Genomic DNA, 25,171 nt, shown 5'->3' with positions numbered 1-25,171 from the left:
AATTGGATGTCTAATTTTGAGCATCAGCTCAGCAGATGCCATCAGACAGTGAAACATATTGCAGGAATTTCGATGAATCCACATGTTCCTATTGTGATCAGGGGTAGAATAAGACAGGGTTAGCTACCGGTTGAGTCATTTACAAGGTTTGGTGATTTATGATATGCTTCCTTGCACGCTGCAAGAGCGCGTGCCTGTAAATCGTCATCAGCATGCTGTGTGCAGACACAGCCTTTGAAACAGCCCTCTTTTCCTGCCTTTTTAACTGCAGCTGTGCCTCGTTCGGCAGCTGAAGTTGAAAAATCAGGAAATAAAGATCAGGTAAGAGCCCAGGTGGGCGGGTGAGCAAAAACATCAGAAGACATAGAACCAGTTCTGTCTGCTGCTCTTCAGAGCTACCGGTTCTAGAGGTGGACAGAACCAGTAGAAACCCCACCCCTGATTGTGATCCTAAGTGTATTAATGACTTCAGATGATTCTGTTTTAAATCATCATCAGGCCATTGCAAAAAAGCAGCTTTGTTTGGAACAGCTTACATCCCGTGACAATATCTCTAACCCCTTCAAATATTAATAGCTGTCTACCATCTCAGGTCTTTGAAAAGGATCTGATAGAAAAAATCCAGTCTGAATATCTGGCTGACTCTATAATAGGAAGTGGAATTTCATTACTTCCAACTATTGTTGCTTAAATGCGTTCATTCTGTGATAAAGCATTAAAATACATGACAATGCATTTACAGAATAGATGAAAGAGATTATAAGGTTCAGAAGATTCTTAAACCCCATGATATAAGCTGTTTAATATGTTTAATATTAAATGTTTAATATGTTCTTTCTGTATCTTCAAAAATGTGATGTGTTTCTTAGTCTCAAAGTAAAAAAATGTATTAAAGAAAAAGATGGCTTATCATAGTATTATTTGGTTAGTTAACAGAAATCTACACAGTAGGTAGACACATTTACCTCTAATTATAAAAATATAACTTAAGAATGTAAGCTCTTGTATTCTTTGAGGCTTCAGAATAGAAAAACTTCTATATACACATTCAATTCACAAAACATCACACAAACCCCACCTCAGAAACAGATTTTTAATGTATGAGATTTGCAGCAATACAAGGTTTTGTCTGTACAAAGGAGACAAGAGGTAAGGGTTAAATAAAACCATAATGAACAATGTCCCAGGGTTCATAACCCTGAATCTACATGTATTATAATCAGCTGAATCAACAATTTGAAGATGCGCTTAAAAACCCCAAAGTTTTTTTTAAAAAATGTACACCTCTTCTGAGAGTCTATACAGGAGACCATCAAAGGTGATTCCGGGGAAGGTCACAATGGCATTTTATTGCCTTCAATGCTGATTTTTACAGCATGGGATGTTCTGCTTTTTTTCCTGATGTCTGTGAACTTCCGCATCTGTTTGTCCAGGCGACTGACCCCTTTCTTGGAACTGGCCTGGAACTTGAAAGAAAACTTTAATTTAGTATTAGAATAGACATCAATGACATATTGATGTTTATGAACCACAAAAACATACATACACCGTTCCTTGTTGCAGTTGCTACCTTTCATCACAGAAGCTGGTAACACCATGAGGGACTCTCAATAGCTTACTTTCAAATGCAGTCTAGAGATGTACTATATATTACATATATATATATATACAAAAGAAATACTGCTTTTTAGAAAAATTGACACAATTCTTCACATGCTGCTGAAGTTCAGAATCTAGACTGTGAATTTAAAACTCAAGCATTAGTTCGGCTATTCAGACAGACCTCATTCATAAGAGAAAGATAGGAAACAAGCATTGCATAAATCACTGCAGTGTGCAAAAAGGACAGTTCACAGGAACATTAAGGGCATTATAAGAAATCTATTAATGACCCTCTGATATCTTAGGCAAGGTTTATTTTCCTCTTCTAATTTAACATTCACTCTTGTTTCTAAACATCAAAAGGAGCAAGAAATATTTAGAAGATTCTGTGATGGACATACAATTCTGACTATTCCCATAATTAAATGAACTGTTTAACAACTGGCTACCGACATAATTACTTTATGTTCTCAAGGTTTAATGCTATGTTTAAAAACTAAGCACCTTTTCCTATGTTGGATAATTATGTTTTAGGTTTTTATTGTACTGTATATTAAAGCAAATAAAAATCTATTTTAAAAGATTATTAACTCCACAATCTTTTGCAGATTGGCTTGGTAAATACAATATGGAAAATATAGCAGTGAGGACAAGAAAAAGGGAAAGTTTATGATGCATCGCCACCCCTATCTAGAGTATTAATTGATTGAACCCCACTGAATTTCTTTCAACTGTTTACAGCAGGCATTTTCTCTTTGCACCCTGATAGAGAAACATATGTCGCTGCCTAAGACTAAACTCTCAACCTCCCGATGGTGAGGCGAGTATCTGCACCTCTGCATATGAATGGGATTCCAAACCATTAAAGTATCTAGTATACATAATATCATATTGTATAAGACAAAAGTAGCAAAATAAGAAGTAGCTGCATGACAAATGAAAGAAGAATATTATTAAACAGTTTCATGAAGAATGTTTTACAAATTTAGCTTACACTTTAGTGGTATTCATGGCAACAGACACAACAAAATAAAACAAGAAGCAGAATGCTGCATTATTCATAGAAAATATCTCAAAATCTGTATTAGGACCAAACCTTTGTTAAACCTTTTACCAAATAATGTCAAAGATCTTGAGTTGTGATGTAATTCCCAAGACTTCTGGGGGAAGATAGCTGACCAAAGACAGGAGGACTCAAGATAGCTCTGTAGACAAGCGGAACTGACACTACAGCTTTGTACATGGGAGCCAAAGCAGACTGGCTCACTTTAATCTTTTCTGGATCAAACAGAACAATGTGAGATTACCCAAGCTGATTCTTCTTATGGCTGGTCATTCTCCTCATGAGGACACCCCAAGACAGCAATCTAGTGTGGGAGCAGGGGCAAGGAGTCAAGGGACAGGGAATTCACCATTTTGCTCCAGCTGCAAACTGGGGCAAGGACGCGGAAAAATTTTTGAGCAAATTTGCAATAAGGATTAACAACCATCTTAATAGATCACAGAGAAAAACTGTCTTATGTAAAAGGGGAAAAAACCACAAAGTTGATTTGATTAAGGATAAAATGGATGTTATTTTTCTGGGTGATTCTTTCCGGATTATTGATATCTTACTAGATTTGCCCAAAATGGATATGATGTAGAAACTTCTTCCCATACCATTTTATTGTATGTAATTATAATTTATATTACTTAAATTGGTTTTACACTTAACTGTTCTTCTTTAGTGAAAGGAAGGAAGTTTGGAGATTTTTTAAAAGGAGAAATTATCTTTTTGTTGTGTTATCGTTAGCTTTTTTTAGCAGTTCTAGATTTATGGGCATCTGTTTAGTGACCATTTAAAGTTAAAACAGCACTGAAAAGCGTGACATAGGGCTGGTTTTCATATGACCGTTACAGTATCCCCATGGTTATGTAATCAAAACTTGGGCACTTTGGGAACTGGCATTATTTATCACAGTTGCAATGTCCTAAGATCATGCAATCACAGATAACAGATAATCAGAGTTGGAAGGGACCTTGTAGGTCATCTAGTCCAACCCCCCGCCCAAGCGGGAGACCTTACAACATTTCTGACAAATGGCAGTCCAATTTCTTCTTGAAACTCTCAAGTGATGGTGCTCCCACAACTTCCAAGGGCAAGCTGTTCCACTGGTTGATTGTTCTGTCAAAAAGTTTCTCCTTATTTCCAGGTTAAATCTCTCCTTGTTCAGTTTCTATCCATTATTCCTTGTCTGGCCTACAGGTGCTTTAGAAAATAGCTTGACCCCTTCCTCCCTGTGGCAGCCCCTCAAATATTGGAAGGCTGCTCCACTGTCTACCCTGGTCCTTCTCTTTACTAGACTAGCCAAGCCCAGTTCCTGCAACCTTTCGTTGCATGTTTTAGCCTCCAGTCCCCTAATCATCCTGGTTGCTCTTCTCTGTACTCTGTCTCATCATCTTTTTTATAATGTGGTGAACAAAACTGGATGCAGTACTCTAGGTGTGGTCTTATTAAGGCTTTATAGAGTGGTATTAGTACCTCCCTTGATCTTGATTGTATCCCTCTGTTAATACAACTTACGATTGCATTAGCTTTTTTGGCTGCTGCTGCACACTGCTGGCTCATATTTAGCTGGTTGTCTACTAAGACTCCAAGATCCCTCTCATGGTTACTGCTATTGAGCCGGGTTTCACCCAGTCTATATGTGTACTTTTGGTTTTTCTTGCCTAAGTGTAGAACTTTACTTTTTTCTACATTGAATGTCATTTCGTTAGATACAGCCCAGTGTTCTAGTCTGTCAAGATCCATCTGGATCTTGAGCCTATCTTCTTGGGTGTTAGCTATTCCTGCCAGCTTAGTATCATCTGCAAATTTGGTAAGTTCCCCTTCTATTCCCTCATCTAAGTCGTTAATGAAGATATTGAAGAGCACTGGGCCTAAGACGGAAACTTGTGGCACCCCACTGCTTATTTCCCTCCATGTAGACTTAGACCCATGAAGGACTACTTGTTGAGTACGGTTTGCCAGCTGGCCTTCAACAAGCAAAGTCAATGCGGCATGCCAGGTTCATTTAACAGTTGCGGTGACTTGCTTAAGAACCATGACAAAAAGGTTGCAAAATAGGGTGCAACTCACTGAACCACTGTCTTGCTCAGCAACAGAAATCTTGGGCTTAAATGTTCGCACTCACATTTTCGGTTCTGCTAGGCGAACCGGTTGTTAATTATGTAAAGCCCACCTCTGAAATGGTCCCTTTTTGTCATGTTAAAATTGAGTTTTTAAATTTTCATTATATTAAAATGCTGGCACCATTTCATGACTTTTAAATGGAATTTTGTTATAGTTAAGAGATAAGATGTTGAATATTTATGTGTTAATATATAACATGTTAAATGTTTAAAAAGTTATGAAACGGATCTTTTCTGGTAACTCAATTGAAGAAAATGTTATTTATTTAATTTGCCCATTGTCAAGAGAAGAGTTTAGGCCTATGGGGCCAGCAAGGGCTTCTTATTGAAGCTACTAGCCTTACTGCAATGAAATGGGCTGGAGAAGAAAAACAAAATTACCATTTCTAAATAAGAAGAATTAGATCCTAATTAGATACCAAGCTGAGACACATGGCAACCTACATTCATAGTTCTTTGTGTTATTCCAATGAAGGCATATTTCTCTATTACAGCGTAATTATACTCTATAAAATGTGCCAAATCAGTTCAAACCAATTTTCTCAGGAGTTATGTTTATAATAAACTACTTCATGCAAGGAAATCTGTCTACAGTTGAGATTAAGGAAATTAAAATGTCTTATATTTAGCTATACCGTATTTAAAACTTTTTTCATCATTAAGAAATTCTGTTCAACTATTTAAATTCATGCATTTCTGTAGCTGTTTTCTCTAGCGTAATATTTTTATTTTCCAGAAGTGTTGGGTTACAATTACTATCTTCTGAAACAATGAGGTCAACTGACTAATCAATATAATTATTTTTGATACTCAACTAGATACTCATCTGAATTAGTATGAGCTATTGTTAAGAGTTGTTAGGATACAATAAAAGCAACAAGTTGGGGCATGTGGAAAGCTCACCACCACAAGATAACGGTATATAAAACTGCTGTTAGTATCCTTGCTGGGAAAAAAAAAACAGTTTTTAAATGTCAACTCTTTTTAGTTTTTCAGTCACAAAGCCTTGGAAATCTCAAAAACAAACAGCAGCAACAACAAAAGAACACCCCAATGTATTAGTTATTTTCCCTAACTGGAAAGCTTTAATGAAACCTCTGAATTGCTGAAGACATGCTCTTTTGTCTAAATGGATAACAATGGCAAGCACTGCACCACATGCACAGCTCACACTTTCCTTCAGGGATACCTCTTGCATCAGGGACAAGAGAAATATAAGGCTATAAGGGCATCCGGTTGCCTTCAATGCTGAACTTGACAGCTCGATGCATTTTGCTGAGACGTTTCTCTTCAGCAAACCGCCTCTTGTGTTTTTCCAGACGATTAATACCTTTTTTAAGAGTCCCGGGCTAAAAATTAAAGAATGGACTACTGATGACAGACAACACAATCATTTTCTTTGCCTTGTTTCACATATAAAAAATAAAAGTCAGAAGAGACGAATGCTTTCATTTTATACCATGACAAGCAGAAAGAATGGAGCAAAGAAAGACACCTACAAGCTTTGTGAGATAATTTATGGGATTTGATTGAGAATAATCCTTTGTGCAAACATCTCAAGATCATAGCCATAGCAGCAATATAAAATGGTTAATAAATATATAGGCTGCATTTTCACACTGGAAAGAATAGTAGCACATGAAGTACATGGATGGAGTTATAGAAACGATACTGAAGGAGAACAGCAGTGAAGAAGAATTTCAGTGAATCCTGCGCAACACCTAACTTAGAATAGATCTAATTTCAATGTTACAAAATGTCTTCCTTTTCCATTAGCCCACTTACCCGAGAGGACTCCATTTCCACATTCCATTTTGGCCTCACTACATAATCCTTATTGGAGGGCATTGGAACCCTGGCACGAGCACAAAATCCTGGATCACCAGGTCTGAGAGCTCTAAAAAAATATAAGAAAGATACTGCTAAATAATATAAGGGTATTGCAGGCTCTCCCTCAAACCATTTTAGTTGGCTTTCTTGTCCTACAAAAGCTCAACATTCTTCATTACAAACCACAGAATGAAAGTGTGAGATATCAAAATGGTATTTGAGGAATCAGTCACACCTACTTTTCCTCTCCTGTTAACACTTTCTCCAAGTCCCTGCGGGGTGTCTGACCACCAGAGCTGCAAAAACAGAAGAAGAATGGTTAGTGCTACAAAAGAGGAGTAAACAAATCATCATTCAAACAGTCTCTTTCCTATAAATCAAACAATAATTAATAATAATTAATAATTAATAATTAATAATAATAATAATAATAATAGTTCGGCAAACTGCAACTCACAGGAACAAGAATGCTCCTAAGGAAGAATGCTTCAGAAAGAAGCAAACAAACAGTTTTTGAAAATAAATAGGACTTTTCATAAGATCAAAACCTTTACAAACTAAATGACAAGTTTCAAAAGATTCCAGGGAAGGGACTCTAAACTACATACAGCAACTTTTTGGATTACTCTTTAAAGTATTACATAACTGAAATCACTACATAGCTTTTGGAGTCAAAACACCAAAGGCATTATACATTCATGTAAGATACCTGCTTAATCGCCTTCGTTGAGGCATCTGCTCCAGATCTCTCTGTTCTCTTTCTTCTCTGGTCATTCCCTTATAGTTTGATGTTAAACCAAAAATGGGCCGGGACCATTCATCTGTTTAGTTTTATTTAAAAAGAGAACAGAGTTAATTAAGTAAAAGTAACAAAACAGCACATACCCAGTATCTACCCAATAAGAAACTTGGCCTCAGGCAGCCACTTGAACCGCTTAATTTTAATTTTTTTTAGTCCATTTAAAATTAATAAAAGATGAGTTCCTTAGAACAATTTTAATTAAATCTGAAAATATATATATTTAGAATTATCATAAATACTGAAAATATACATTGTAGTTACTGTTAAATTCAACATACGTATAAAAGTACTATACCAGTTTGACATATATTTAAGATAGCTGTAGTTTAGGCCTCTCATTTAACAATGAATTTTTAAAAACTGAAGTATAAAAGCTTTATGTATATTTAGGCCTGCATTTATCAATGGTAATCTTGTAAACATTTATCTGAATTCCCGAACACAAACATAACATAAAAAGGATTTTTATAAAAAAATAACATTTTGAAAATACAATAAAATAAGCAGTGTATTCAACAATATGAAAGTTTGGTAGCATTTTCTATCTTAGAAACATAGCGAACTGAGATTAGGGGGGCAAGGACCTAGTGATCCATCAAGTCTTCCCTTTGAGGGTTTTTTTTAGTTCTTTTTCATTCATTAATTATTTTAATTATTATTTTTACAGTTTGTTCCATAGTCAACCAGATGTTCAGACTAGATTTGGCATTTTTATCCATTTACTGAGTCATTTCCAAAGACCTGGGATAGGTGGATTATTTTTAATTAATTACTTTAATTAAAGTAATTTATGATGAATTTTATTTTTCAGTAGCCTACAGTACATCATAGTTTACTTACTAATTAGCTTTCCTGCCATATCCTTGTTGGGCCGCGATTCCTTTGGGTGTTTGTAGAGATACATCACTGCTCTTCCAATTCCACTGTGTTTTAAGGTCTCCTGGCTCACACTAGGTAACTACAAAAAAGAATGACGAAAAACTATATTCTGCTTAAACTTCAGAATTGCAGGTTTGTTTTGATATCAAAAGTCTAAGCATATTAGGTAACAATATCAAGAAGGATTTTTTAAAGTAGAAAGAAACAGATGCTCAGGCAAGCTATGGAGTTCCAGTCGTGGAAGCTGGAAGAAATTAAGCATGTATTGGAAATAAGTAAATTCAGAAATTTCCACATTTTCAAAAGTTTCTTTCTTAAGTTTTATAGAATTTGGTTTCACAGAGAAGCTATGCTTCATTATTGTATTGGTTTTAAAATGAAAGTACTTCTGTAGGCACTGAAACTGTGCAGGTATCACTATTCATTAATAGGCACTGCTATGTGCCTATTAATCTCTCAAAAAGATCAATTTTAGCAGAATACAAAGTAAGTCTTCCAAATAAATTATGCTGATGCTACATGCATGGGAGGCTTACCTCTTGTAGAATCTTCAGAAGCTCTTCTCGAATTTTCAGGGCAGGAAGACTCCGATCTGGTAATGGAGAAAGCCACTCTTTGATGGCTGACATCACACCACTGTCAATGAAAGTTTCCTTCAAGTCCTGCCTAAAAATTGGAAAAAAAATGTTTAAGCTAGCAGTTCAAAAGTAAGGAAAAGGGTGTATTTTTGGAATACGTCAATTTCTTTCTTTGTTGCCACTGAACAATCCATGCTTAAAATGACACAAGTATTAAGACAGGATGGGAAGCTCTTTTCAATTTTAAATCACCTGTGTAGCCACCTTCTGGTTACAACTCTTTGCCCTGCTGATCTATCCGTTTGATTTCTGTATTGGGCAAGATCTTTGAACAGACTATCAAGCAGCATCTCTCTGAGCACTTGATTCGATTAATAGGAGTAGGCAAAGGGGTTGTTTTGCAAACAAACCACACCAGACTAATCTTATCATCTTCTTGGATAAAATGATTAGTGGATTAGGGAATGCCATAGATACAGTATACTAAATCTATACTTTAGCATGGCCTTATAACAAATTCCTTCATAGTAAAATATAGGCTAGTTTGGTTAAAACCTCCTGGCTGTATGATCTGTCAACCAGTGGAACAGTCTGTCATGTGATGTGTTGAGATGTCTTCAAAAGACATGGATTGAGACAGGACTGTCATCTGTCAGAAATAGTCTTGTGGATCATACTTCTAAGTTTCCACTGCATCCTATGATTCTATGCAACACTTAAAAACAACTTTTAGAGGATATAAGCTAATTTGGCGCAAATACCTAAATAGTTTGAATGCACGTGGGTATGTAGATACTAGTTATTACAAGGAAATGACTCACTGATACTGTCAACAGATTCAACAGATCAACCTAGCTCCAAACAAGTTATTTGAAAAACTTTTATCAGAGTAAGATTTGTTCACTGTATTTAAAATCCTTTAGCAATTCAGTGATTTTAATAAAACCTTCCAAAGTATAACAAAATTTTAGTCCTGTTATTTTCAACAGGATGTTAGTCTTGAAAAATTTAAATTCATCTCATTTTAAAATACAAAATCAAATTTATTTAAACAAAGGAGAATTACAATATCTACTTACTAGATAAAAGCAAATAACAACTAGTATATGACCATCTACAATATATCATAGCTTCTTTTTTCCAATAATGTACAAAAAGAAAGAATTAGAGTTTTTCTTACTTTTTAAGATGCATGACTACAGTTGGGAGCAAAGTTAATTTCTTTAGTGCTGGTTTCTTCTGTGTGTTCAACTGTCTATCCTCCTGCAAGAAATTATACATGGCATTAAAAATAAGCAAAAAAAAAAAAAAAAAAGCAAGATGCTTAAAACACTTGCAAATCAAATCAATTGCAACCTTTTGTAAAGAAATAACTAAAAAAGAAAGCCTAAGCCTTAACCCTAAAACTAAGAAAAATAGCAATTATAGTTGTGTAAATTTCATTGCTATTTATTTCATTTATATATGAGGTTTTTATGTATTTAATCAATGAGATTTGTGTAACCAGATAGTTCACAGAATTTCATTCGGTGTACCCATCAGCCACACAAGAACACTTATACTTTTGTGATATTAGGAAGAAGCAGGAATAGCAGTTCCCCTATCCCCCAGGAACTATGTAAACAATATAAAGGGCAAATTTAACAAGCAATGCTGTGCTTTGTAAATAGAAAGAATGTGATGAGCCTTTTTAAAAATATTTGTAGATTAGACATCAGCATTTAAATCAGTGGCCCCCAACCTTTTTCGAACCAGGGACCGGTTTCATGATTATTTATTCTTCCACGGACCGGTACCTGAGTAACGTGAGACTCCACCACCATCGGGACAGCTCTTCGTTCGAAGCCCCCCCCTTCGACGAAACTAAGGCGCGAGCACCCAAACGCCGCTTTCCAACTGAAAAACCGGAAGCACTTTCCAACCAAAAACCCGGAAGCAACCGAAAACCTGGAAGCGCTGTCGAAACAAGATGGCGGCGCTCAAGCTTTACGGCCCGGTAAGAAATGATCCACGGACCGGTACCAGTCCGGGGACTGGTGGTTGGGGACCCCTGATTTAAATCACTGTAAGCTTTGGCTCTACAGGTAATCCTCAACTTATAACCATTTATTTAACAACTATTGAAAGCTGACAGCACGGAAAAAGGTGACATGACCAATCCTCACATTATGAACGTTGCAGTGGTTATGTGATCAAACTTCAGGTACTTGGTGACTAGCATGTATTTACAGAAGTTTCAGTGTCCTGGAATCATGTGATCACCATTTGTGACCTTCCCAGGGGGCTTCTGACATACATACTCACTGGGAAAAGCATATCTGGGGGGGGGGGGAGTTAAAATCGAGCACAGTTCATTTAGTTACTGCATTGCTTAACAACAGAAGTCTGGTCCCAATTTTGGTCATAGGTTGAGGATTCCTGTACTCAATTCAATGAGACAAACTTAATCTTTTCCCGCAATGCAGTTTAAAATAATTTCATTATTATATCCTTACAAGCCTTGGAAAGCAACAGACACACCTCTGCGGCTTCATTCATCTTAACAATCATGGCACTGACTACATCGTCAGCATCACTAATGAATGTCCCGCCATCCCGATTGCGCCGGCGTTTGCCACTCATGCTCTTTTTCCGTTGTAACATCATATCAAAATCTGACATGAAGTCCATACTGAAAGACAAAGATTAACAGGATACAGTCACAGCTTAAATAAATTTAAGTGAGGATGGTATGTATAATACATATTTGGCACTAGGTCAATCAACAAAATAAAGAGCACTTTATCTACTTCTAAAAATTATGATGTAGGATTTAGAACTTTGGCCACAATTCTGAAATTATAAATGTACTTGTATTTAAAGAAAAAGAATAAGCTAGCACCCTCAAGAATTACAAAAAGCAAAAGTATGGAAATGCCTTGACAAACAAGTTTCAAACTGTAAATTAGGTTTTAAGTTATCTGCTATCACTCACAGTACATGACACAGCCAAGTGATTTTTACATTTTTACCACCTTAGGACTATAGTTCCATTCTTTACCCTGAAGCCAGTGGTGGGATTCATTTATTTTTTTTATTATCAGTTCTGTGGGCGTGGCTTGGTGGGCGTGGCAGGGGAAGGATACTGTAAAATCTCATCAGAAGTGCTAGTTCTCCAAACTACTCAAAATTCCCGCTACCAGTTCTCCAGAACTGGTCAGAACCTGCTGAATACCTGAATCCCATGGGAATGTTAAAGGATCTGCATAGGCTTTATACTATATAAAAACACATGAAACCTAAACAAACATTCGGTGAAAGCAAGTTGGCTATGAAACCAAAAATACAAATTATGGAAATGTCAATGCTTTCAAAGAGTACCTTATCCAGTATATGGATGGATGGTTTGTAGAGGGTTTGATTAATATCAGAAATTGATTTAGAGAAAGCATTGACATCCTCATCTGACTAGCTCTGCCTCCTTTATAGTAGAAGGCAACATAGAATTCTAATAAAAACAAAAACATTTGTCCTAATTAAAACTTTTTACTAAAGTTTACGATGTGGCTCCTCCTCAAACTTGAATTAGGATTAGGAAAAGATAAATTTAAACTGGGGAGGGGGAGAGAAATATGTATGCTAGGTTGAAATGCCTAAAGAAACGGCAGGATTTTTAAATGTGATATATAATTTGATACACATCAGATCGATTTGGTTTCTTGTAACTATCATTAAGAGACTCACTGTTTTCCTCTTTTGATATTGTCATCAGAATCTGACTCATCTGCTACTTCTTTTCTTTCTGCTTTCTCCTCTTCCAAATCCTCTTGGTTAAATCCCTTGGGTTAAACACAATAGAAGCTGATTAAGTATAATGTACATTTTTAAGAACACTTAACAGAGATCAATCATAGCATTTAAAGCTTTGAAGGTTCATATTAATATTTCATCCATGACATCACATTTCCAGCTGGCCAAGGCTATCAATGGTGTATCCAGCAACTGATAAAGCTAACAAATTAATAAAATTCAAAGGTGATGAAACGGCATGCAGGATTTTGGTAGTGTCCAGAATATTTCCATCAGGAAAGATGAGAAAAAGATAAAGAGAGATAACCCTGCTTCAAGCAAAACTGACATGCCTATGCAAGTTTTTTAGCATTATGGAAGTAGCTCACTAATGGTCTTCAGAAAATGCAAATACAACTAATCTCTCTGAATAAAGCAAAGAGTATGGCTTCAACACCAGCAACTTATGTTTGGTTAGGTTATTCTTTTTCTGTTTGTTTTGTCTTTGTTATTATTTATTTATTTTTATGCTTTTATTGTGTTTTTATATTTTACGGTATAAAATTGAGGTTGCCTTTCTGATCCAGGAGCAGGGGAAAAAAATTTTTTTCCCAATGAAGCGTGGTGAACTTGAAAAAGGCATACTATTTTGTTACCACAGTCTAAGAAAACTATTTAACTAAGATGAAAGTTACTTAAAGGAACATGTATTGGCAAATGCCTCTAAAATGCAGGAAGGAATGGTGGATGAAAAGAACAAAATATAAATTCATGACGTACTTACCGTAAATTCCTCTTCTTCCTCATCTCCAGATTCTCCAAATATATCTGCTATGAGGTTTCTAGAAAAAAACAAGATGTTCATAACCATCTTCTGGGAATGCTACCTAACACAAAAACATTCATTTATTTAAAGAATGCATGTGGCCACCTAACTTAAAACACCACCAGGTAGTGTAGAAAAAATCAAATACATGTCCCATCTATTTAATATTGTTCCAGAACTTAATCTTGTAACTTAAAACTACTTACTCTTGTTCATTTCCTGACTCGCTGTCACTTCCAAAAAGATCTTTTTCTTCTTTCTTCTTTCCACTGTCATCCTTGTCATCATCTTCCTCACTATCAGAAGCGATAGATTTCTTTTGCTTTTCATATTTCCCTGATGTAGCATCACTATCTGATTCATCACCATCAGAGATAATGCGGCCCTTTTTTGCAGCTGCCAATAGATGAATAAATAAATGAATCAAAAACTGAGCCAATTTGGAGCAAAATAATTATTAATTTAGTTGAGAGAAAAAATCTCCTTAACAATAAAAGCAAAAGGAATTATTTGCAACTGCAGAAAAATTAAACTTGTGTCACGTAACAGTCCTTCTAGCTTTATTAACAATTGCAGTAACCATTCTGAAGAAATAAGGTTCCATTTTAACACCTTTGTTTGCTTAAAAACAGCATTTCCCCCCAGAAAAGTCATTGTAGATCTCTCCCAATTCATTTTGATCATGTTTCCTGTTAATCAATGTACCAAGGCAAAAGTTTCAACCTGCTTTGTTGTTATGTCAAATAGCAACCGTTTGGCATGGGAAGAGCTATTGAGTATTTAAGTGGCAATAACGTAACACAGTAAATGTGGATGCCTCATATCACCATAGAACTGGAGGATGACAGCAAACCCATAGCAAAAGCAATCCAATGTACTACTGTATGGCCCGTTCTCTTTTACTGAAGAGAAATCATTCACCGTGCATACCTTAGAAAGTTTATTTTGGACTGCTGCAATATTTGTAAAACAATCAAGAATAGACTTCACTTGAATAAGCAGTGAAGGTTTCAAACTAAAAAAGGAAATCCAATTGCTATGACTCAACTTCCAGAGAACTACACTGGATAAATGAGTCATCGATTGAACATAATTTCATTTTTAAACATGATTTGCCACACACAAACATTAAAAGAAATCTGCACTTTCTGCTTTGATATCTCTGATTGCTCCCATCCTATATGGAAAAAAAAATTATATTCCTCCAATATTTCCTTACTGGAAAGAATGGATAGAACAAAAAGTGCTAAAGTTGGAGCAGAAAAGTACAAATATATAATCAAATATATCTAGGGAAGATAGGGTAGTTGCAACATATCCAATAGTTCCAGTACTTTTCTTCACAATTAAATGAACACACTAATTTGCTTTTCATGTACTTTTCCAAACTGGACGTAGACCGAGGACAACTTCTAGCAACTGGAGTTTACCAGTGTCCGTTTTACTGTGGTGGCTTAATGTTTCAGCTGGTAGAATAAGGCAATACTGATATCAACAGAATTTGAGAAATTTTTCAGATCCTTGACTCCAATTTTTGAGGATTCACCTTTTAAAGATGTGATACATTTAGTCTATTCCAAAATACAAGATTATATGGTTAGACATATCAAAAATGAATCACTGTTCAGACAGCTATTTGCACATTTATCCCGTTCTATGTTTATTTCTACTGAATGTGCAATGCCTAATGGCAGGATTGCTTATGTATTTTATTCACCTGGATGATGCAAGCGATAATAAACTGATGTGAGACTCATCATGTATAAATGTTCAGAGCCAAACCTTTATGTCACACACTTAGTTTGGAATCATAGCATATACAGACTGAAAATTAGTTCGGAATTCATTTTTCCTTACGTGTTCTTTCTTCATCTTCACTATCAGAGAGCACAACAGCTTTCCTTTTGGCCACTTTCTCCTCTTCTTTTCCATCTTCTTCATCACTGTCTATCTTCTGTTTTTTGGGACTTCCTTCTTCTTCACTGTCAAAGCCATGAAGTTTTTTTCCAATATCGCTATCTGAAAGCTGAGCAGTATTCACCAGTTCCTCTTCTTTCTTATTTTCTCCATCACTGTCACCTACCTCTATTTTCTTTTTATTTCTGGAGGGATCTTCAGATTCAGAGTCACTGGACTGAACCTTTTGCTCCTCATTTTCCGAGTCACTGACAACAGGTTTTTGCACTGTCTCATTTTCTGAATCAGTGTCATGGTTTTTTGGGTGCTCCTCAATTTCTGAGTCACTGGCTGGATGTTTCTGGGGTTCTTCATTTTCTAAATCACTTTCATGCCTTTTATGCAAACTCTCATGTTCGGAATCACTGCCCGTGTGCCTTGGAGGTTCTTCATTTTCAGATTCACTGCCATGGCCCTTCGGAGGCTCCTCGGTCTCAGAATCACTGGCCTGGTTATTTACAGCATCCTCATTCTCAGAGTCACTGGCAGGTTGAACAGGATTATCTTCAATATCAGAATCACTATCTTTCTCTCTATCGATCCCTTCGTTTTCTGAGTCACTGCCAACATGATTAACGGCATCCTCGTTTTCTGAATCACTATGTTTCTCTCTTGGTGTATCTTCATTTTCCGAGTCTGTCATGGGATGTTCTAGAGTTTGTCTGTCATCTTCCCCATCGCTAAGTTCATTCTGGAAAAATAAAAATAAAAATATCAAGGAAGCTGAAGAACGTAAATGAAGGCCAACTCAAATAATATAATTACATCAAAAGCTATCACAGGTATTACAGATGAAATGTTCAGCATTAAAATAGAATTTAACTGTAAATTAAGTACAGGTACTCCTTGAAATAAACCTGTAATGGAGCCTTCCCATTAGGGTCACATGCTGTGATGGTTGTTAAGCAAAATGGCTTCACCTAACAACCTCATCCCTGTTCTCCCTGATGTAATGGTTAAACGAATGTGAGGGTCATTAAACTGAGTACTGGATACCTCAGGGTTGGGGGAATCCTTAGAAGACCTAAACAGGTCACGTATCACCTGCCCCAGCTCCCAACTGAGGCTACCCCCACCTAAGGCACCCTGTGCTCCCACTTATCTCCAGGGTCCCTGCAGAACTTCAGCTTCCTTCCCAGCTAGCGAGGAGGATCAAGCCAGCTGTAGCTTGCAAATCTCTAGCTCTCTTCCCACTGAGCAAGCAAGGGGAGGTCAGGCCAGTTGAAGTTGCCAAATTCCAGAAAGCAATGGGAGATCAGGCAGTCTGGAGCCTCCAAGCAAAGGAGGAGAGATCCCACCCAAGAATTTGCAAGACTTGCCCTGCTCCAGGTCCCAGTAACACCCAACTTACCGTTGTGTTTTTGCAGCTTCTCAGAAAGGTACACAGCTTGATACAGGATCAGTTTCTTACAAATACAGCCTGGTGGCGAATTCCTGCTATTTTGCAACAAGGTTTTGTTTGTTTGTTTTAAGAAGGCTCCATTTTTTAAGGAGGCTCTATTTGTTAGTGGAGTTTACGGAGCCTCCTCAAAAATGGAACCCTTACAGGTTCACAAGAATAGCAATTGCAATAAGAATTAGACTTATATACCGCTTCACAGTGCTTTACAGCCCTCTTCAGAATTTGCAGAATTAACGTATAGCCCCAACAATCTGGGTCCTCATTTTATCGACCTTGGAAGGATGGAAGGCTGAGTCAACCTTAAACCAGTAAGATGAACTGCTGAACTGCTGACAGTCGGCATCAGCAAAGTTAGCCTGCAATACTGCATTCTAGCCACTGCGCCTCCACTTGCTTTGTCATTAGGCTAGGTCTGTAAGAAAACTGATGGGCAGTGATGAGTGAACTGTAGGAAGACCTGAAAGATTAGGTATGGGACAGATGATCATAAAGAAAATGTAGCTGTCATGCCCTCATGGGAATCTGAATCTGCAGGGGAAGATAAGCTGGAACAAGAGCCTACAAAGATTGAGAGGGCGGCTACGTTGGCCTTGGAGGAAACTGGGGAAGGGCATAGTCAGTTCAGGCAAGCCAAGCCTGGATCCTTTTCCAAACTGCTTCAGTTAACAGTATTAATAGCTATTTAATAATGAGTGTTATTGAAAACCTCATTGAAATATACATATGAAATCTATGCAAAATCTTCAAAAATGTTTTTTTGCTTGTACATTTTGAAAAAGTTAACTGTAGTGTCAAAGCATTACTATCCTTCGCTTTATAGTGCAATACTGAAATTTGCAGTTACTTTTAAAAGATCATATGAATTAAATATTAACTTTTAACTTTTAAGAAATCCTTTGCTTAAACCAATAGGAACCATAGGCAGAATAATTTCCAGTTAATTTAAAATATATATTTCATGACTACCTCTGAATGTTGTCCTATGCTTCCATTCTCTGATTCAGAATGTTGTTCGTTTTTGTTATCTTCCATGTCTGATCCTGAATCACGCTCATCCTGTACCGGTGTGGCTCCACCATCATCTGTAACACATTGCTTGTTTAAATCAAACTGAAAGTTGATGACAACTTTCAATACATAGAAACAATTACATCAATGCAAAATAATATTGTACTAGTTTTAATTATATCTATATTCTTGCCCCTTAACACCTTTACGAGACTGCTGAGTGAGATACTTTTCTCTTCAGCATTAATGGACAATTTGCATAAATCCATCTTATGTGCCAATTATCCTTTCCCTAGACCAGGAAGTCTTCAGATAGTCACTCATACTCTGGTAACCTCATACAATGTTCCCCACGTGGGACTGTTCTTGAAAACCACTTGCAAACTGCAACTGGTGTGAAAAGCAGTGCCATAGGCAATTATGGCTATATCTTGTCAAGCCCATGTAACACCTTTACCCTGTAAGCTGTACCCTCTATGTTCTACACCCGTGATGGCGAACCTATGGCACGCGTGCCACAGGTGGCACGCAGAGCCCTCTTTGTGGGCATGCATGCAAATTGCCAACTGGTCTTCTGGTTTCCACCACTCCGGCATGTGTGAAGACCAGCTGGCCGGTGTGTGCATGCGCACCAGCCAGCTGGTTTTCGCTTTCTGGTACTCTGGTGCACATGCATGCGTTACAGTTTGGACACTCAATGCCAAAAAGGCTCACCATCACTGTTCTACACCACCTCCCCCTCAGCTATGTGTACCTTACTGTATTATAAAGAGATCCAAAAACTTGTTTTTTTTCATTACATCTTGGGTTAGGGTGGTGTTGGGTCCTAAGTTTTTGTTTTAACCATAGCTTTTATTAAAGCATTGGATATTGTTTTAGTTTTGTTGTTGTTGTATTTTGCGATCTTTTATGCTGTATGCCTAATTTTAAACTGGGCAGCATTGAAAATGGCTAAATAAATAAAAATATAAATAACAGGAACAAAATATTCCATAATTAAGATTTGTTTACACATTTAATTTCAGGCAGGGGCTGGAATATGATTGAGCTATTAACTCAACATAATCAAGATAACCAATCCTGAAATACTATAAACATATCCAGTGAACTATAGAAACAAATGTTCATTCCATACAAATAATGTAGAAAGGTATAGGAATGGGGCAGCAACTGTTTACATAATGTTCATTGAGAAAGGTTATGTTCTGGCCCATTTAAAAAGGAACACATAACTAATCAGCTTATCAAAATGAAATTAACATGAGTTAAAATGTTAACAATACAATTGCATATTTGGTGCCTTGGCCTAATAGTTCCCCATTTATGAAAAAAAAGATAATTAATATCTGCCAGATAATTGATCTAACGGTCTCCTCAGCATTATCAGTAAATAACATGCCAGTCAGATATCTATTAAGTTCCAGGATTGGCTAGACTTAAGAGAAAACACAGCATTAGTCAAGAAACAAGTTGAATTTAGAAATGCTCACTCTTAACACCATGCTCTAATTCTGTAATATCTGGCAAAAAATACACTTAAAAGCCATGTGCAAAGTTATATGCAGCCTTCATTGATTTTATAGCAGTTCTTGATTTCGTTTCCCATCTTAATGTAGCATATAAACTTCAAAACCTTTATATCTATAGATAGAAGGTTCCTTTTGCTTATCTATAAATTATAGGACAATTCATCTATAAAGATCAGATGCATCACCCAGAATCATTGCATCAAGAAAAATTCTGCTAACAGAAGAGTTTGGCACAGATATATTCTGGAACCATTATTATTCAATTATTACATCAATCCTTTAGTTACTAGCATGAACAATTTCTCCCATTATTCCTCAACATAGGCAGAGCAATATACAGTAATCTGTTTTTAAGCAGATGGAGTAGTTCTGCTCTCCCAGTTCTACAATGATCGAGAGCATTGCGAGCTTTGACTGAACATTGAGTACAGTAGCCTTAGAAATCAAGTATATTAAGACAAAGACATTGACCAAACACCAGCCAAACACCATAAAATATGTCTGGAAATTAAACAACCACACAACTGGTTATTTAAATATTTTAGTGTTGTATTTTATGCCATACCTACATGTAAAATGTATATTTATGTAACTCAAAGGCCCAAAAATCAGCTACAGCCCTGCAAAAATTATTTTACAGTAAATGGACATTTCTTATTCTTGCTGCATTTTGAGTGCACTCAGAACAAGTTCAAATACAATTGTCATTTGGTGCTCAGATAGATTCATACCTCTTTTGCCCCCTTGGAAAGGGTTCAGACTAAGTTCCTCAGGAGCATATTCCAAGTGTTCCATATGTAATTCTACATTGAGAGGATGGTATTAGATTAAATCCAGTGGTTGGATATGAGTTGTCAGGTAGTGAACTAAATTCTTTTCCCCAGAAGATCTAACTCCTCCGGCTCTTTCCAATAATTTTGTTTCCCCTTGAACTAAGGCAACACACCAAGAACTGGAACTTTTCCTTAATTTAATTATGTATGCTAGGGCAGGATTACACAACAGAATCAAATGCCATAAAAACATTGTTATTCAACCTAACCTGATATATGTCCTTAATGACATATTTTAAATAGTTCTTGCATACCTCTCAGACCTGCCAGTTATCTAAACCAACTGCTATCCCAAAACTAAGGATGGCCTTAATGTTGGCACAATTCAGTATACGTCTATCAGTAATTTTAGAGGGAAGATACAAGGGTAACCCATTCAAATCCAAATTATGCCCATGCAAAGGAACCACTGAAATTACTAAACTTATATTGTTTGTTTTATGCTGATACCTGTTGTGAGCTGTTAATTAAATTTCCTCTATCATTTTCATCAGTTTTATTTAAAACTCTTATTCCAGACTCAATTCTTTAAGTGTGGCCAAATTATATCATGCAATATGTAAGAAGATCAACACTTTGATTTGCTTACCTCATTATTTTATTAATTACTATTGGTGTTATGTATGTTATATCTTTATGGACTGATCACTGGCTACAATAAATCTTTCTCAATTGCATTTGAGTATATTTCTATTCTACACTAGACATAAAAGTGAAAATAGAGTAGATTCCTTAACATAACTGTCTTCATGATTTTGGGCTACGATATCTCTCACCATTAAATCACGCTGTTTCAGGCTGAAATAAGCTGCAGTTTAAAATACGTAAAAGTTAATAAAAGCCATCATATCCCTATTCTATGATTACTATACAGAATCAATTTGTACATTAGGCAAAAAAGAGGAAACTTTACTTGAAGAATTAGCTCCACAAAACATTTCCTTTTTTTCGGCAAATGTTACTAACTCGAAACTAATTCTAATTTTCCACTGTGTAGTAGAATAAAAACAAGCTAACACAAAGATAAATCTATTCAAGTGAAATGCCTGCTCCCCTTTCAAACATATAGTCAACTGAGGGCCAGTTTGGTGTAATGGTTAAAGATTCTGGCCTAGAAATCAGGAGGCTGTGAGTTCTAGTCCCACTTTAGGCATAAAAGCCACCTGGGTGACCTTGGTTGCTCTCTCTTAGCTAATCTCACGAAATAGGTGAAGGAAGGAGAACATTTGGTACGTTCACCATTTGACTTACTTATATAGTAGTAAAGGCGGGATAAAAATCTAGTGAATAAATAATAGCTCTTCATTCTTTTTTAAATTATATTTGCTACCCATACTTGAAGACTTCAATAGTATAAATAATACTACAAACAATAACACCCCTCAAAAAAAATCAGTATTTAGGTTGGGCAGAGATCTGGATTCAATGGGCATCTCCATAACACACACCTCAACATACTATTCTAGCCATACAAATTGAATTCCATTTTATCTTTGTTTTCCCCCCACCCCCCACAATGATTAGAAAATTAAACAGAAGCTTCAAGTGATGGACTGGCGAACGTTTCCCTCTTTTGTCTTCCTTCAGGAGGTCAAAAAGCATCATAGATCATAGGGGCCCAAAATCTGTATTCCTTATTTCGAAACTATATTTTGAAACATACCAACTATCAAAACATAATATAGAAATATGACACCCAATTAAGCAGATTGGGCAAATGTCTCTCTCCCTGCCGGTCAGCGTCACTTTTATTAAATATATCAGCTTCGTCCCGGCGATTATTTAAACGGCAGCTCAACTGATCTAGAGGGTCTCGGGTTGAGGAAAGGCTGATGAACTCGGGCAACGGTCAGGCACCAAGAGATTCATTATCACAATGGGGCCTAACGGGTACGTTACGCACCCAGTTGCCGGAACAACCATACAGCAAGAAAGCTGGTGAACCCCCTTGATCTCGATCTCTCCCTCTCTCTCTCACATGCAACCCTACAGTCCAAATCCTAGCAGCCGATCCGAGCTCACCCTCCCGCCTCCTCCGACTGTACCTGACTGCTCCTCACTGTAATACTCCATAGTATCACGCTCCATAGCCCCGCCTCCCACTACAACCGGCTGAACAGCGGAGGGGGGGGGATCGCTCCGATGGGAACGGCGGGAGCCAAAGAGGAGCTCAGACACCGGATCGAAGCGGGGGAGGGGGAGAGGGAGGAAGGGAGGGAAGGGGGGGGGTTGGGAATCACCTTCCAGTTTTTAAGCCGGAAGCAACAGTATTCACGATCTTCCCATCAACCCTCGCGCCGTAGTTCCGCAGGTCTGAAATGGCGTCCTCTTCCGCTCGCGATGATTGACAGGGCCGTGCTGTCGCAGAAGCGTTCCGAGAGGAAGGGCGTTGGCTTCGATGAGCCCGTCGGTGCGAGGTTCTCGGACCAGAGAGATACGAAAGTGGGAAGAGTAGAGCCTCGGGTATACCTTGGAGATTTCCGGCGGGTTATGAGACTTGGAATCGAACGATGTTTTGAGGAGCGACTGTAGATCGGAGAAAACTGATGAGCGTTTATCCTTCCTGGGATAGTTTTTTTTTTTTTATAAAGGCGGTATAGAATAAGGAGTTTATTTTCAGACTCTTGTCACGTGGGGGGGAAAACGATGGCCTTTGCAGGTTTCCTATGCTTAATCCGCTCTTTGCCTCGGATTTTAAAAAGCCGCACGCATCTTAAAAGTACAGGCTGTTAAGCCGAGCTTTCTCTCTAAACCCTTTTAGTCTCCGCTTTGGCGGTTCTGCCTTTTGATGAACAAAACCCGCGGGAACGTCGCTGCAGACCATTCCCATTTCAGCCTTGGATAAAGAGGACTAAAATGTTCTTCTCTACAAACATCCGCCCAGCCACTAGATAACAGTTGAATTTTCCTGTCCTTTATTTTGATGTCGTTTAGCTGTCGTGCGGGTTTGGGGTTATATTAACCCGTGAAATGAAAATCCTAACAGTGTAGCCCATTGTTTTATTAATGGAGGTTAGAAAAAGACTGAATTGCATTTGCAGTCAGGCGTCCCTCTTCAGATTGCAAAAAAGTTGCCCCCCTCCCGCTGCATTTCCTATAGACTATCTCTCTGGCTTGTATCTCAAGAAGGGAAAACTCTTTAAAGGTTTAAAAAGACTGTAAGAACATCTAGTGAAAAGCTATAGCATGCTAATGAAGGATCAGATGATGGAAGTATGTACAGAGGAGGCCCTGGGGATCAGAGGAAGGGTCATACGGACCCAGGTATGGATGGAATAGACATGAGAGAGAGGAATATGAATTCTGATACATTTTCTATTGTCTTCATTTCTTGTGCCTTAAGCCAGTGGTCCCCAACCTTTTGTACCAGGGACCGGTTTCAAGCAGAAACATTTTTCAAGGACGGGGGGGGAATCGAGTTTGGTGGTTTTGCTTGCAGGCGTTTCATACCTGACTAGGTAACATCTGATGTTGTTACCTAGTCGGGTAATAAAACGTCTGCCAGCAAACCACTGAAGTTCAGGAGCGCCTCGGCCCTGCCTCCCTCAGCCCCATCCCTCAGGTGTCTCCCTCCTCCTCAGGTGTCTGCCTCGTTCCTCTCTCAGTCACTCTATCGCTCCTCCAGCAGCCCAAAGCCGGGGGTGGGGTGGCTTTCCTGTCGCCAGCTTCCCGAAGCGCCCGTTTTACCACCCCCGCCCGCCCGCTCGCGATTCAATCCACAGTGCTCCGTTCTATGCCTGCCTGCCTGCCTTCTTCGTTCGGAGCAGCTTCGGCTGATAAAAGAGGCGAATAGTTATTATTCTCGCCGAGCTGCTCCCAAACAACCAGACAGGCAGGCAGGCAGACGAGCACTGTGGATTGACCGCAGCAGCGGCGGCGTGGTACGGCGCCGGCATGCGGCGACGGGCACCACCCCTCTTTGCAGTTTCTTCCTGGGCTGGTGGAGGAGCGAAGCGACTGAGAGGCTGAGCCAGAGAGCAGGACAGGCTTCGGTGCTTCCTCCCTCCCTTCTTTCATTTGTGTCCTTGATCCCGATCCCAGCAGCATTCACCGAAGGCGAAGAAAGCCGCCATTTTTTTAATTTTTTTTTCTGCGGCCGGTAAAGAGTGCTCCAGCGGTGCACGTCCGCGCCGGTGGTGGGGACCCCTGCCTTAAGCAGTCTTGCTCCTTCTGTCCCTCTCTACAGAAGGACGGGGGTCCATAGGGGAGGGGGGTGCTGCCTCAGACACAGATTTAAAACTGCTTTTACTTTTCTCTGGAAGCAGGGGGAACGGAGAGAGTGGGGGGGGTGCTGCTTTGAGCTGATCTGCAATGGGAAGGAGGTTGGAACAGCACATTCTTAGTGAGGCAGAAGTTAGCACCTTAAACCACTAGCCAGGATATCAGGAACAAGAATAGCTTGCTTATAAGAAAAAACCCCAAAACCACATAGCTGGCACATGAAACTAGGACACTTTGCATGATACCTGTGACCTGGGGTGAAAAACAGATTACACGACATTTAGCTATGTAGCGGGCTGAGATCCAAATAACCAATCAATATTATCTGTTATGCATGCATTATTAGGGGAAGGGCAAAGGGCTGAATGTGACCACCCCTTGACTATGAAAAATGCTGTAAGGTTGTAATTGGGGCCCTTGGTTAGCTTTTGAACCAGGGTCCTTATATCTTGCTACCAAAATAAAAGTATATTGTATCACACCTTGTGTCCAGTGATTTATCGGCTTGGACACCAAGCAAGAGCCCAGTTTTGGGGACAACACTAGCCTCAGAAGACCACACTGTACTTAGCTCCCTAAAATAACCATCAGAAAACATTACAGTATTTCAGGGAAGTAAGATAATTGGCGAAAATTCTGTACCGGTCAATCTCCAACTAATCACCACAATTGGGACCATAATTTCCATTGCTAAGTAAGGCACTTACTAAGTGAGTTGCACTCAATTTTATGGCCTTTTGGGCCATAAATGAATCACTGCAGTTGT

At 38.2% G+C, this 25,171-nt stretch overlaps 1 protein-coding gene across 8 annotated transcripts; it reads right to left on the bottom strand.

The window, feature by feature from the left end:
• Positions 1–1,079: 1,079 nt before the first annotated feature.
• On the bottom strand, positions 1,080–22,468 carry IWS1 (interacts with SUPT6H, CTD assembly factor 1). Of its 8 annotated transcripts, none has more exons than XM_087964817.1 (16): positions 21,436–22,468; positions 20,083–20,154; positions 17,781–17,896; positions 15,314–16,103; positions 13,663–13,852; positions 13,415–13,472; positions 12,586–12,680; positions 11,383–11,533; positions 10,043–10,125; positions 8,821–8,950; positions 8,246–8,363; positions 7,313–7,424; positions 6,843–6,899; positions 6,559–6,670; positions 5,963–6,122; positions 1,080–1,466 (listed from the first exon to the last, which is right to left on the bottom strand). In XM_087964817.1, exons 1-15 carry the CDS (start codon positions 21,488–21,490, stop codon positions 5,994–5,996), a joined length of 2,268 nt encoding a protein of 755 aa, XP_087820943.1. In that variant the 5' UTR covers positions 21,491–22,468; the 3' UTR covers positions 1,080–1,466; positions 5,963–5,993. The 8 variants fall into 8 exon arrangements, with proteins under 8 accessions (XP_087820943.1, XP_087820944.1, XP_087820945.1 ...); XM_087964818.1 differs by having other exon boundaries at positions 22,230–22,468; XM_087964819.1 differs by having other exon boundaries at positions 22,425–22,468.
• Between the last annotated feature and the right edge of the window lie 2,703 nt (positions 22,469–25,171).

Source organism: Notechis scutatus, chromosome 4, assembly GCF_049901735.1.
Source record: "Notechis scutatus isolate UNSWTSFEM ecotype Mainland chromosome 4, rNotScu1.2, whole genome shotgun sequence".
NCBI classification, from domain to species: domain Eukaryota; kingdom Metazoa; phylum Chordata; class Lepidosauria; order Squamata; family Elapidae; genus Notechis; species Notechis scutatus.
The sequence above is the reverse complement of the archived record's forward strand: the minus strand, read 5'-3'. Positions and strand labels throughout refer to the sequence as shown.

Coding starts and splice junctions, on each gene's coding strand:
- IWS1 (XM_087964816.1), bottom strand. CDS start 21,490: ATGAAGAGCTATTATTTATTCACTAGATTTTTATCCCGCCTTTACTAC. Junction 11,534..12,585: donor AATATCAAAAGAGGAAAACA/GTGAGTCTCTTA, acceptor TTTGTCTTTCAG/TATGGACTTCATGTCAGATT. Junction 1,467..6,558: donor TGGAAATGGAGTCCTCTCGG/GTAAGTGGGCTA, acceptor TTTTCTTTCAAG/TTCCAGGCCAGTTCCAAGAA.